The sequence below is a fragment of the Poecilia reticulata genome, linkage group LG15 (assembly GCF_000633615.1).
Source record: "Poecilia reticulata strain Guanapo linkage group LG15, Guppy_female_1.0+MT, whole genome shotgun sequence".
NCBI classification, from domain to species: domain Eukaryota; kingdom Metazoa; phylum Chordata; class Actinopteri; order Cyprinodontiformes; family Poeciliidae; genus Poecilia; species Poecilia reticulata.
Genome location: NC_024345.1, coordinates 10,482,967 through 10,498,445, shown reverse-complemented (window position 1 = coordinate 10,498,445; position 15,479 = coordinate 10,482,967). Strand labels below are relative to the sequence as shown.

The window sequence follows — 15,479 nt, the reverse complement described above, 5'->3', positions numbered from 1 at the left end:
CACACACACACACACACACACACACACACACACACACACACACACACACACACACGCACACCTACAGGCACACACACCTCTACCTCGTAAATTTGGTTTATTTCAATATTTACAGCGTAGCCCATCATATGATTCCAAAAAGGGGCTCTCCCTCATTTCATTTGGCATTGATTTTAATTGCTGTTTGAATGAAAACCGACTAAAACCAAACAAAGTTAATAATTTCCTACATCTGTGCTGATTTAGATCTAAAGCATAATGCGGAGGAAATATGAAATATGAAACATTTAATGAAACCTAGATAAACATGACAAAATATTTTGAGTGAGTCCTGAGTTGACCCATAACTTCTGATCAACTTGTTGGCATTTTTATGTCACACTGGTTTTTATTTAGGATTGGAGGCCATATCTTTTCCTATGTGAATCAATCTTCAAGCATTGGTATAATTCTTATATCTAAAAGAAAGGTATTGAAAAAGGCAGCAAACACAGAATAGTAAACTCGTTTGCTTTTGTACCCTTTAATATAGCAGCCTTTTCTTAAGACACAATTTTCATGTTTGAAACCAAGCAAACAACCAAAACTGCTATTTTAAATGTTCAAACCAAACAATGTGCAGTACTGGGCTAAAAGGGATACAAAAATTGTAAAAATCCATAAAAGACACTGTTTACAATCACAAAAGTATCGTGAGAACCTGAAATAAACAACGTAAGAAAGACAATCAATGGTGTGGCCCAGCTTAGGACGCTTCGTGTGATTATTAAACCGCAGACTCGGTGCAGCCCTGGACATATATCTGGTTGGGTGACTGATGCTGAGATCAGCTCCTGCTACAGTGTTTAAATAAACTGTTGCTGTATAAGCTGAAAGGGGCCCGTCACCGGCTCCACAATACGACTCGGGCTGGAGTTGTTTTATAGAGGCAGCAGCAGTTTGGAACAACTACCATGACGAAACAGGCCCACCGAACAGAGGGAGAGGCAGAGACTGATAACAAAGTGTGTGTGTGCATCTGTGAGAGAGTGTGAGGGAGCTAATAAAGTAATGTGATGGATGATGTCCTTTCTCCCAGAGGGACTAGCACCATGTAAATTGGCCCACACAATGCATTATGGATAAGGCAGTTGAGATTATAGCTTGTTAATGTGTCCCTCCTCCCCCCTTCGCCTCACCCGCCTCTCCTCCCTCCCTCTGTTTCTCTCTTCATCCCTCTGTTTCGGCTCAGGCAGTGACATGGTCACCTCATTGTTGGGGCGCTCTGGTCTTTTAGGTGCAGATGGAGAGGCTAACTCTCTGCCAGACTTATTGTAGTGTGTTTCTGTGTGTGTTACTTTCCTCGGGCGAGGGTTGACAACAGTTTGCGGCCACAGTTCCCTAATGAACACCGAGATCCCAGTTTGGGTCCAAGACGCTGGGCCCCAGCTCTTCATAAAACTGAGATTTGTGTTTTGGCTCCGTGATTGACATGTGGCCATCAGCCACGGATGCCCCTCTAAGTGACAAAAACGGGTTAAACTGACCGTATGTGTGTGAGAAAAAGACAGCGAGCCAAGCAAACCAAGCAGCCAGTAGAGACCGCCCAACAGCAGAGGCCAGGACTGTGGACATATGTCTCCTTCCTCACTTAGCAACCCTACACCCCCTCACCCGCTCCACCCCTCCCATGAGGATGCCCCTCGCAGCTTTTCTCCATCCTCCCCTCTGCTGCTCTACCCTAACCCTAGCCCTAACGTAGAGGTTTGTCCAGGGACGCGTCAGGCCATCTGCTGACAGAGGACCAGAGGAGGAAATGAGCGTGTGGCTAAAGCTGCTGCCGCTTACCAACAGGGCTGTGGTTCAGCGTGTGTCGGAGTGTCTCTGGATGGATGGTCCAGAGCATGCGTTAAGGTGACTTATGGTGTCTTTATCAAGGATTTTTACCCTCCAAGCTTTAGTAATCAATCTTTGATGTTCAAAGCAAAGCAACACATTGCTTGTTTTACAGTGCAAAAAACACAACATCTAAACTCTCGGTGTGGAAAGACATCAAAGTCCCTAAAAATGGGAGATGTCCAAATCTTCACGGTGAGCGGTACTTTGAAAAATTCTCCCTTTTACATATTTCTTTGTTCTTGTTTTTGTTATTAACATTTCAGATCATTAAACAAACTGTAACATCAAACAAAGAAAGCATGAGTGCATGCAAAATGTGAATAGTTATTTCATGTTGAGTCATGAATTAACTATGATTTACCTAATTTAATTTCTTTTGTGTCTTCAGAAACATCCAGTCCTGCTCAACGAAAGAGACAACATGAAGAGGTTTCAGAAACAAAACGCATCATGCTCCATTCTGGAGAAATAACAAGATGACAAAGTCACTGACATCTACTAGCCTGGGAATGTTCACGAAACCATTTCTAGGACTTTGGGACTCAAGAGAACCGTATTGGAAAAAGAAACACCTAAACTACAGGCCTCACTTGATTTTGTTTAGTTAGTTAGTCAGTGTTCAAGACATAACAATGAAGAGAGACTGGGCAGAAATTATAGGAGAGTGTCAAGGTGAAAATCACTGCTGACCAAATATGACTCAACAACCCGTCTTACATTTGCCAAAAACTTTTCGATCCTGAAGACGTTTATAAAAAGTTGTGTGGAGTGAATGGGACGTTTTGCGTATCGTTGAATCTCATATAAAACCAACACAACATTTTAAGAAAAAAACATAATAATGATGGTCAAACATGTCGGTCGGTGCAGCTCATCACGAGGTCACAGGTCAACATCGAGTGCATCTGGCCAATGATCTGCTCCCAACAGGATCTGCCCAGTCTGGATTTAAATCCAATTGATGGAGATCCAGTTGTTCAAGCTGGGAAAACTCTCCACTGTGGCTGAATTTTAACAGCTCTGCCACTTATCTTCATAGAGTTCCTTCGTGAACAGCTCGATTCAAATTCACAGACTTGTGAGTGAAGTTTCAGCTCAATGTTTCTTCACTCATGGTCAGTTGACTAAATGTGAGTGACACTGGTTTCCTTTGCTGTGTTCAATGAGTAAAAAAGCTGTACAAATATACAAGATGTCACCCAAACCAATGATGCTCATTTTCTCACTGAAAACAAGACTTTGAATCTTACATGTGGCTTTGAGAAAAAGGAAGATGGCCTTAATAAGCTGAATATTTATCCTCTTTGAGTCATTTTGGCTTCTAATCTTTCTAAAAAAAAAAAAAGTTACATTTAAAAGCATTTCGGTACACAAGCCTGCTCTCGGTTGTTTCATTTAGCTGATCTGAGTGGATGTGCGTTTGGTGTTTTCTGTTGTGGACCCTCCACGGCTGCATGTGTGGGTGGCTGCCTCCACCCATTAGAACGGGTCACCTCTCGCTCATGGAGAGTTTTCACGGCTGTGGAGCGGATTAGGAGCAGGCAGAGGGACGGAGGAGAAGGAGGAGGAGAGATTATAGGGCCGTCTGGAAGGAGGAAGGAGGGAGGCACAAAGAGAGAGCATTAGCATCACTTCAGCATTTTTTTGTTTGAGCTGGAGCTCACTCTCATCCGGAGAGCACGAAGCAGAGGGGAGGATAAATAGAGGAACAAACGAACGCTGCCGCAGAATCACGAGTGGCCTTCACGGGAGAGGAGAGGAGAGGAGGTCTGGAGAGAGGACGGAAAAGTAAGTTGGGTCAAGAAGAATCTGTACTAACGAAGTTTTAATTGCATCTGCACCACATCTTAAACCTACTCTTGCTCTTTAAGTGGTTTCAAGCTCCTCCGCATTCACCTTGTGCTCCTATTGCTATCTGCAGACATACCTGGCTCAATCAGAAGCAACCAATCAGAGCCAGGAGGAGGGTCTTAGCGCTGTCAATCACCCATGTGTATGTAGGCTACAGCTAGTTTTCCACAACCGAGCCTGCCACGATTGGCAAGGCTTGTTACCATGACCACCAACGACAGCAAATAAACAGTTTTCCTGTAACAGTAAGTTGTTTCTCTGCCGTTTGCGCAGCTGCAATATTTCTCCGATTTCATTGCCGTATCAAATGCTCTCAATAACATTCCCTACAGACACAACTGTAAACTTGCGGATTTTAATAAACCCTACTGGGATTTAACTGATGTAAATATAAGAAAAAGCACATCATGCCGAGTTTTAGATCACCCTTGGGGAATGTTGTGTCATGCCATTCTTTCCCAAATTTGCTGGGAACTTTTGTGAGAGAGCATAGCAGAAGAAGGAGAGTTTTCTCAGATGAATATCTAAAACATAAACCCCAAATCAACACAGAAGGTTCACTACATATAAATAACCTTGTTCTATGGCTGCGCCAAGACTTACATCCTGTAGAAAATTTGTTTGTAGATCTAATAAGACGCGAGTATAAGACAGAATCCAGGATTCTGGACTACCAGACTGAGAGTTTGAGAAATCCCCTTTACTCTAATTAAAGGAGCAGTTTTACGCGTTTTCCAGACACATAGTATCTTTTTTTTATTTTAGCATAATCAAGTAACTATGTTCCCTTCAGTTGCTATAAAAATGCTGTATATATCAAATACGACCTAAAAGAAATTTGACTTTGCAATTTAACGCTTGAAATTGGGCCTCTGTCTTTTTAAGAAAGTCTTGCTATTTCCAACACTCCACCTTCCGGAAGTCCTCACAAGATGGCTCCTCTATTAACCCTTTAACAATGTTTTTACCAGTGATTTATTGATTAGTAGCTCGTATAATGAGCTCAGCAGGTGCGTATCGCTACCAGATATTTGCTAATTGCTGTCAGCTAGTCTGGAGGAGCTGAATGAGGAAGTCGTTTTGCACAGCCGAACGGTTGCCACGGGATTTCTCAAACATGCATGAAAGAATCAAAGCAACACTCTTTTGATGAGGGAATAACATAAGAGCATGATGTAAAGCTAAAAAAAAGTTAAAAAAAAAAAGTCACACTCATACATAAGAGCTCTTTAGAGTGTTGAATTAAGCAACCAGTCATGTCTGGACTGTGACAGGAAGCCGGAGTACACGGAGAGAACAGATTGGAATTCAAACCCAGGACCGTCTTGCTTTGAGGCAACAGCGCTACCAACCACACCACTGTGCAGGGCTCATTGTGCTTCACATCACATGAATGCTAGTTAATATAAGCAGTCTACAGACACTTTATTACAGCAAACAGTTTATAGTGCTGGCGATATTGATTTCAAACTTCTACAGTAGGCTATATTCCAGTAAATCTCTTTCTCGGTGATGGGAACATAAAAAATATTCCGCCTGATAGCGAAGCCGTCGGAAGAAAATTTGAAAGCACACCGCTTTAAAGCATCCTCGTGTCCCGCCGCACATTCCCGCTGATTTACAGCACCGGCAGTCGGAGACGCTTAACGGGAATAGACGAGCGTTTTTATGGAATGTTTACTTCCCGTCTCGGTGAGCGTCAAAGTAAAAGCCTGAAGGTGATTAAAACCTAAAGTGAGCCCAACATTAAACCAGACAAAGTTCCTCGTTTACAATTAAGAGTTTGACTGATGGCCTTAATGGCCGCCTCTCTCTGTCTCCTCTCTTCTCGCGCACACACACACGCACACACACACACACGCAGACACACTGAGAACCTGCTGCCAGTTGGTCTTAAAGAGGCAAATTCCTCTGCAGCATTTCCTCAACGTCGTAAAGCGACTGCCGTTAAAAGCGATGCGTTTCCGATCCGTCTGCTCTCCCTGACACTCCCAGATAAAGTTGGCGTTAGGTTGATTTGGGGGGAATTTGCACACCATATGCTGCTGTGTCGAACAGCGACGTTTAGGCGGGCTAGGTTTCTGCATTCCCTAATAGCTGCATCATTGGAGCTTGTTTGTCTAATGTGCTTGTAAACGTTATTTATTGGGAGTCTGCCCACCACCCAGCTCCTCCACGCATGCTAAGGAGACAGACATAAGATATGCAAATGCTAACGTCGACCAAACTTCGCGGCAGTAAAACAGAACATTTGCATTTGATGTAGTACATAATAAACTGGTTATTAGCATTTTAAACGCGCGGAACAGCATTGAAAAAATGCAGCCTGAGCTGGTGCAGTTTTTGTTATTGCTTCGCACAATCAAAGCCCACGCAGGGGCCACATGTGCCATGAGACCCGTCCGTGTGTGTGACTCGGAGAGTAAATATAAAGACAGGTAGATATACACCAGATAAATCGAGATATAGTTTTTTGACTGTCAGGGCTTAATAGCGGAGGGATATTTCATCATTTGCAGCTGCAGTGAAGAGGCTCTGGTCTTTACACGTCTTTTGTCTACACCTGATTACCCTTGAAGGGTCACGGAAGGTCAAAAGGTGGGGTCATGTAAAAATCCTTACAATTAATTAGTCTGTCTTTAAAGCTGCATGATCTCATGCTGAATTTCTTTCAATCTAACCTTTGAGTGGCTGAATTTCATGTTAAGAAATAACAGTTTTTTGTGCTGGTGCTTTTAATTTTTGCCTAAGTTAATCAAAACCTAGGCACTTCTTAAAGATAGCCCATGACCTTCTGTTTATCTGTAAATTTGATATGACACAGTTGCTAATTTCTTTTGACCTTTGGCCAGAAGGGTGGATAACACACACACACGCACGCACGCACACACACACACACACACACAAACACCAAGCAAAATTTGAGAAATAAATAAGGTGAAAGAAATAATCAAAGTCAACAAAACCCCTTTCAGAACCTCCTTTGACTTTGAGCCCTAAATGTGTTTATTGCTCCACACAATCAGAACGAGGGATTGAAGTCGGCCAATCCTGAGCCACCTCAGAGCGAAGTCATGAACCTCTATAAACTGAAAGGGATTGTAGATCCACCGTTTTATGTACAGCGGAGGATCAGTGATGTTTTAGTTACTTTACGAATCTGCGAGGGTTGCAGCTTACACCTTCGATCAGTAACTGTGGTTTTTTTTGGTCGTTAGAGATAATCTTTTACACTCCAAGATAACAACAATCTGACCTTTTAGACAGACGGACGATCATCTCATGATTGACTTTAATGCAAAGTTCAGCCACCATCCTGTCATTTCAAGAATGTGAACGCTTGACTGGGTAAAACACAGCATTCACCTTCACAGTTTGACGCAAAACACAAGCAGCTGAATTTAGCGTCTTCTGGTTCCTACAAGGAAATCAAAGCAAGATTATTCATGTGGATAAACCTCTATTTCAGTTCTGTCTAAGAGAAACTTCCAAATATCAATAATCACACAATTTAACTGAGATAACTGGATAAACGACCTGTCCTGATGGTTGACTTCTTATGGATTCTCTTGAAATCCTGTGATTAGAAAAGCTTGCTTTGACCAAATCTAAAAGCGATTTGACGTCAACTGCAAAAAGACAGTCAAACAAGTTCAGGTGAGTGTGTGTCGTTGCTCGCGGTGACCTGACAGCTCCTCAGAGAGCGCTGTGCTTGTCGACGTGCAGCAACAGAACCGATCCTGGGACTGAGCGCTACAGGTAACCCCGCTGCCCCCCAAACTTCACCCCGACACACCGGCTTAAATCCAGCACATTAATCTCTCCCCTTCTCTCGCCGTCGCCTCAGACATGCTGGCTTTCATTCCCCCCGCTTGCAGAGACCTTCGCCTGATTTTCTGGTCATGTGCACCTATTGCAGAGGGGGCGAAGCGGACACAAAGTGACACAGCAAAAGCAGAATGGGGGGGGGGGGGAGGAGGAGGCGAGGCTGCGGCCTGAAAGGCGTTTGATTGTCCTACGCTGAGAGGGACAGTTAAAGGACGAAACTTGTTGCTGAAACTTGAGGAGGGGGTCGATCTAGAAGCTGGTTATGTGTTGCTATGTTTATTTTTCTGTAGGTCTAACAACCAGGAGGAGAAGGACTGCTGTCCAAAGAGAGGATCAGCTTGAAAACAGGGAGTAAAAGAGTTAAAAGACTAGCATGAAACATTGTGACATGCATAAAGAAGATCATTGCAGGGTTTTACATTGGCTTCACATGAGGGTCTAGCTGCTGTATCCTGAGTCTGACAAAACTTTGTCAGAGTTTAGAAGTAAAGCACAGAATCAAAGTGAAGCTGTGGCTTCCCAGACAGAGATCAAAGCGCACACCTAAGCGAGGAAAAACACAATCCGAGATGCCAAATCCTGCCTCCGTTTGCTCGAACGGAAATCAATAAAAAGAACATGAAGGTATGCTTCTTCATCACTAAAATGTTAATTTAACTTGTTTTTGCCTAATTAACGGCAGTGTCTCCCAAGAACAAAACAGCCCCACCAATAATAATTAGGACGTCAATATTCATGTTGGCAGAGACGGTTGTGAGGTCTGTAATTACCGAGATCCTCATCATTTGATCGTCTCTTTAATTAAAGGCTTGCTGTAATTTCCGAGCTTTGTTTACGTCTCGCAAAAAACGAGAAGTCTTATTGATATTCGCTTTCACACGGAACTCGAACCAAACAAATGTTTTTAAAAGTTGCCCCGGCATTTATTTGTTTTGTGCATTTTAAGAAACGTCAAGTCGTCGTCTGCATGAAACGAACCTCTGAGCCGGCTCTGGCGACGAGTCGTGTTGCTGTCTTCCATCTGGCGCTCAAACACTGCGGGCTTTGTGAAGCCTCCTCTGAAAGCTTCAAACTGTGGATTGATGGGACCTTTGATGAGGAACATGAATAACTGTATATCCTCGCTCACTTAGCTGAGTGGCTACCCAGCTTCCCTTCTATCATCTGGATGAGTTTTTCTTTTGGTGGGGGGGAAAAAACTACTACAATCCAGATCCAGATGAAATATTACAGCTTTCTGGTCTTTCAGTTGTAAAGTTAAAGTAATTCATGTACTTTTAGTACACTTTTAAGTTGTTGTGTTGCTTTATCACAAAGATGAACATGTAATTAAAGATTTTTTCTTTTCTGCAGTTAGAAACAACCATACCGTGTTTGTTTTTTAAAATAAATAAATAAAACTGGGCCAGGATATCTCCTGTAACAACAGGATTATAACTCTTTAACATCTGAATGTTTTCTACAGATTTTAAAAAACTTAATTTTCAGTTTCCTTATTGACATGGTAATTTTTATTTTTTATTTTTTCAACTTCATTATTTCATGACCATGACTGGTAATGATGATAATTAGAATAATCACAGTCACACTCCAGTGGGACCAAATCAACAGATGTTGATTTGGTCAACATCTGTTGACCAAATCAACATCTGTTGATTTGGTCAACAGATGTTGACCAAAACAGGTAAACAGGTAATTTACCTGTTTAACCTCAGTAACAGATGTTGAGCAACTAAACAAAATAACCAAAATGCTGGGATTTAAAAGTACAGTTTTGAACAGGGCATGAGTGTCATTTTATTTTAGGGTGCATTTAAAATACATGATACATTTTATTTTTATAAACACTCAGGCTAAAATAAATAGACAAACACTCTTGCTGTAAATATTCCTGTGAGAGTTGTACTTACGCCGCGCATGATCTCAGATTGGATGGTTGATTGACTTTGCATCTTAAGCGTAGTCTGAATTATCCATCCAAATTTATGAAGAGATCAGAAACAAAGTCTTCTGCTTGAAATAGATCGGTCAGACATTTCTGTGGCTTTTGTACTCCAGAGAACCTAAATGTGAGTTTCTATCCACTGGGGAAAAACGTTTACCTGCTGCCACATCACTTACCTCAGGCTCGTTTTCGGTAGATTGTGTTTAACCTCTTCCTGAGACAAACTAAATTATTACCAACATTCATTTTTTTTTTTTTTTTTTTGCATAAAACAACTTTTAAAAATTTGTAGACATCCAAGTGGCATGACTGTGTTTCATAATGTGTGTAATTAACCAGATTTTTCATCATGAAGGATTGTTCTCCACAATTTATTTTCAAGGGAAATCTAAATCTTTCAGAACTTTGCCTTCTGCATTCAGTCACAACTCCACTGGCTTTGGAGGTCAAAGTTCATGGCAGGGTCACAGGGCTGACCTGAAGGGTTGTCAGATGAGTGGCAAAGAAATGCATACTAAAATATAACTCTCATTTTATAAATCAATAGCTTTAAAAAAAAGAAGTAAAAAAATAAACATTTCCAGATAAATTCACTTCTAGCAAAATTATTTTTTCCCATGTTACAAGTAAAATACTAGTACTTTATCATCAATATTAAGGAATTATTGTCTTAAAACAAGTTCCTGAATATTGCTGAAATGTTATCTATAAGTTAGTTTTTGTCTTATTTCAAATTGATCTACTCTAGGAACCAGACCAAAAATACTTTGTGAGATTTTGTGTTTTTGCAGTAAATCTTGTCAACTTATTTTAATAAACATTTCCTAATGTTACACTTCTCCTCTCACTATTTACAGACATCTTATTTCAGATTAAAATTCAAATCTGAATCTATGAATGCAGAATATCTGACTGTCATTCAGACGAGGAACTCTGGTGTTTCTCTCCTCTGCCACAAATGCAAACAATCTGGACGTCTGCATCCACGAAGCACAGCCATGTCTCGTTACAGTGACACATTTCCAGAGTTTTGACGGATTTTACATTTGCTGTTGAGTGAAACGTCCATGTAAGAATCACTGTTTTTTGCTAAAATCATCTTTTTGTGTGCAGCGGGATCCTTATTTCCTTTTCCCTTAGCAACACTTTAACGGACCACAGTGTTTCTGAGGAGGAGCGGTCTTCTCTTTAAATGTAAATAAACATAAATAAACATCTGTGGAAATGCAACCAACTCACTTCAATGATTCCTATGGACTTGTAAAAGCCAGGTTATTGTCAAAAACCTTCCAAGTTATAGAGTGTAAATACCTTGAAAATCTTTTGTGAAGAAGGACAGTTCTGTCTTTCAAGGGTTTCACATAAAGTAACGTGTGAATTATTTTTTTAATTCCATTCTTTGTGTTTACTACTTTCAATACAGGCCTACAATATTAACAGCAATAGCAGGAAAAAAAACAACAACTTTTGTCTGATAATTTTTTTTTTCTTTAAGAAGGAAGAAAACAGGCAGAACCAGAAGGGAACCAGTAAGACGGCCGGAGTGATGAAGACGTACGAACAGAGGAATAAAAGAAAAGTGAGGAGCTTACGCAGTGAAAAGAGCACATCATGGGCAACCTGCTGCGATGGCAGGCTGGGAGAACGCTGAATAACTGCCTTCATTTAGGCCAGCGTCCTGGTGGTGTGCAGCTGAAGGCCTCAGATGGACACACACACACTGAAAACCAGCACTTTAAAAACCTCTGTGTTCCTGCACAAGCTAATACCTGACACAAACACACACACACACACACACACACACAGCTCATTCAAACATTTCTCCACATTGGCCGGATTAGGAACACTTTCTCTTGGATGTGTGAGGCTGCTCCACGCACAAAGAAACACTTGGGGACAGGATTAGTAGGCTTAGAGCGGATTCACATATGTCCAGTTCAAGCAATTGGTATTCAAAGCTTTACACTTTCAAATGCCACCAGGAGAGAGCAAAGCCGACCAGCACTTTTCTTTGCATTGGCAGCATCTTTATGAGGAGGCGCTCCTTTGCCGGGCCCACAATGAGGCCGTGAATACACATTTTCACTGCTCTACCAGGGGGATCCGGTCGGGGAAGGGCAGAGGCAGACGTTATTATCCGGTTCTGGAGGGCAGTTTGGGTGAGAGGGTGCAGACGGACAGGACGGACAGATGACAGATGGAGGGATGTCGACGTGGCGATCAGAGGAAGGGCGCTCCGGCTACTTCCACGTGTTATTTGTTGGTGGGCAGGTTCTCCACTCCACCTCCACAAAGCAGGTCTGGAGTGGATCCTTCAGAGCAGACAGAGGCTCTCAGCGCCTCAACTGATCATGCCCAGTCCGACCAGGGAGCGGTAGCATTTTAGACGGCCATTTTTTTCACACTCTCACTCAATCCGTTGGTGTTTCATATTTGTAGATTTGTTTTTTTGGTAGCCAGAAATTCTGCTTTCACTTTCCAACAATTTGAGTGATTTTGTGTTTTTGACTGATAAATATAGGTAAATGGAAATCCCGCCGTATGATTTCAGAGCTGATGGGATGACAATAAGAAGATCAACACAGTCCAGCCATACAAAGTGTCATATGTCTGTGTTACAGAAGATCCTGGGTTTGATCCAGGTCAAGCTTTGTTTTGGCTACTTGCTGATTTCAAGAGACTGTGGTGACGTCACTATAAGATGCTGTAACTATGAGCTGTACTTCAGTTTGTCAAAGTGTGTTGAGATGAAACTTTCTCATCAAAATTACAGCAGCTTCCCGATGAATGGTGCAATTTTGTGTACATTTTATTGCACTTATTTCACCTGGATTGCACTGAAAAAATGTTTTCTTTGAACCAAGTTTAAAAACTCACTCTAATTTGTTGCAGCTAATTTTATTACCGGTAGTTTTGATCAAGCTGTAGTTATGATTTCAGAATGATTCAGATCAGAATTAAAATTTGAGCAAAACCAATAAAAATTGTTGTCACAAGTTGGAGTAATTTTTAAAAAAAAGTTGATTCAAAGAAACAAATTTTCAGTGTCGTTAAAAAGAATAAACTAAGAAGATACTTTAATCTTCGTTACAACCTGTGACTGTTTGCACAACATGGGAATAATTTAATACTTTATTTACTTCTAAAGAAGATGGTTTAGTGCAAATTTCAGTACGGATTATTTTTGTGTCAAACTTTTAATTTGAATCTGGTTGCAATTTTTGACATGTGGAAATGTTCAGTTACGGTTTAAAGAGACACATTATTTACTTCTAAAGCAAATGCTTTAGGAAACAGAATCTATTTATTATTGACTAACATGAAAAAACTAAAGCTAACTTCTGATTGGTTGCTCTGTAGCACCAGAAAAAAATTGCTCAGCCCAGAGAATCGAGCTTTTTCAGATGAATTTGGAGATTCAGACAGAACCTCTGAATCCATTAGGGAACATTTCAGCTCTGTCGTGGTCAGTTCTGGTGAAACACTGCTAATGGACCTAGTCTGGTTCAGAAACATTGTCTCTTCCGCTCCTCTTTTAGGTTAAAGGTAATTATAAGAACTTGGGACGAGACAATGGAGTCTTCTTTAAGTTTCAGAAGGACTGACAAAGTTTAAGGTGCAGATCAGTTTCCTAATGAAACATTGTTTTCATTTTCAAAGCAGGGCACAGACAAAGATGTGCCCCTCTAAATTAGATTAATGTAATTGTGATTTTATCCAATCAGGGAGCTGGAGCTCATCCAAAGAGACCCGACCAAAACCGGGAAAATGAATCATCTTAGTTAATATTCCCGCACCGGATCCATGTTTGTAAAAGTAAAGCAATGTTTTAAATCTTGTTTATGTGTTGTTGTTTTTTTTTGTTTTTTGTTTTTAAACTAGAATTAGTGTTGGACATACAAACACCTTGGAGATGCTTCTTTGGTTTGAAACACGTTGATTCTTCAGGTCGTCTCAGATGTTTTCACAGAGCGATCAGAGCTAAACAGTGTTTTGTGTTCTCAGCTCTGAAACCAACTCACTGAAAACCTGAGATATTCCACATATCCGGTCGACGAAGTCTATGATTTAGAACAGGTTTGTAGAGAGGGCCAAAAATATAGATTTAGGCTATATTCAGTTTAAATTTTATTTTTAATTTACTTACTTTCTCCTATTGTGTGACACATGTATTTTCATCTTTTAACCGTTTCCCTCTAGTCCTGAAAATCTATTAAAATTATTATTATTATTATTATTATTATTATTATTATTATTATTATTATTATTATTATTATTATTATTATTATTATTATTATTATAGGGACTGGAAAGAACTTTCCAGAGTCCGTAGTGAAGTACATACACTACACTTAAAAAGTCTTACAGACGGATTGTCTCCAGACTGAGGCAGCAGGAACCGATGAATGGAACAACTTACCTTCCCAGTCCTGCGCATTTTCTGGTCAGTCGCGCAGNTTATTATTATTATTATTATTATTATTATTATTATTATTATTATAGGGACTGCGAAGAACTTTCCAGAGTCCGTAGTGATCTGTGTTCACTACACTTACGGGAGTTTACAGACGGATTGTCTCCAGACTGAGGCAGCAGGAACCGATGAATGGAACAACTTACCTTCCCAGTCCTGCGCATTTTCTGGTCAGTCGCGCAGTCCAAGGCGTGTAACTTCATGGAACTCACCATTTTCTGTTTTATAGGCTTCACAAAGTTTGTTCTTTTTCCAAGTGAGTTTAATGTTTATTGTTTTCTAGGCAAACTTAGTTTGAAAATGATGGCCTCCTTCAGGTTTTACGCGCAACTCGGCTGTGCGTTAAGTGTTTGTCGTAGTTGCGGCAAAACTTTAGAAATGAAGCTGCTCAACTTTGTGCGTTGATGCTATTGCTGTGAGGTCACTAAGTGCACTGCTTTAAAAACCGGCCGGCTTGTTCCTGTGTTTGCTGGAGCAGTGGAGCACTTTGGGCCCCTGGCAGCGTCCTAACAATGCCAGGGGATCGCCGCGCAGCGCGGTCAGTGGGACAGTCAAAGCACGCCGCCCCTTTCGCGCCGGCACGTCACTCTTTTAACCAGGCGTTATGAATGGGAAAGCCGCTTTTGTCTGTCCCCGCGTATAAATACGCGCCATGAGTGTCCTCCTCATGCGCACACGGAGAGAGAGAAAGTCGGCAGCCACAGAAGCAAAGCGGCCACTGCAGAGCGGGACGGGACGCACGCAGGCGACATCAGGCGACCAGAGCGAGTAGAAAGGCTCAGGAAGACAGAGGAAGAGACCGACTGACGGAGTGACACGAGAGAGGGGAGGGAGAGGAGAGAGGGAGGAAGCCGACAGCGACCTCCTACCCGACAACCTCGGAAGCAAACCCATAAAATGAATTCAGACTCCAGCCCGAGCAGCAGAGCTTCGTCCCCGGACATGGACGGCATGTTTCTTAGAGACCACCATCCGCACCACCACCACCACCACCACCTCCACCAGCACGTCGGCTCGTCAGTCACCTCCTCCACGCAGAGCGGCGAGCAGCAGCGCCAAAAGATCACTGGCAGCGAGCACCTGCGCGCAGGAGACGCAAAGTCCGCGTCGGTGGGAAGCAGCAGCAGCAGCAGCAGTAGCAGCAGCAGCAGCAACAAGTACAAACTGAAGAAGCAGGTCACCGAGGAGGAAATGTACCAGCTGAGACTCAAGATCAACGGCCGGGAGCGGAAGCGCATGCACGACCTCAACCTGGCCATGGACGGGCTGCGCGAGGTGATGCCGTACGCGCACGGGCCGTCGGTGCGGAAGCTCTCCAAGATCGCCACGCTGCTGCTGGCCAGGAACTACATCCTAATGCTCACCAGCTCCCTGGACGAGATGAAGCGGCTGGTGGGGGAGATTTACGGAGGGCAGCACTCGGCGTTCCACTGCGGCACAGTGGCGCACGCGGCCGGCGCGGGCGGACACTCGGCGGTCCCGGCCGCGGCCGCTGCGGCGGCC

At 42.4% G+C, this 15,479-nt stretch overlaps 1 protein-coding gene across 1 annotated transcript in view; it reads left to right on the top strand.

Annotated features, from left to right (window-relative positions):
• The first annotated feature begins 14,668 nt into the window (after positions 1-14,668).
• Positions 14,669-15,479, top strand: part of olig3 (oligodendrocyte transcription factor 3) — a 2,016-nt gene continuing 1,205 nt past the window's right edge. The window contains exon 1 of the mRNA XM_017308900.1: positions 14,669-15,478. Coding sequence (XP_017164389.1) covers positions 14,874-15,478 — 605 coding nt within the window. The 5' untranslated portion in view covers positions 14,669-14,873. The remainder of the gene's footprint in view (position 15,479) is intronic.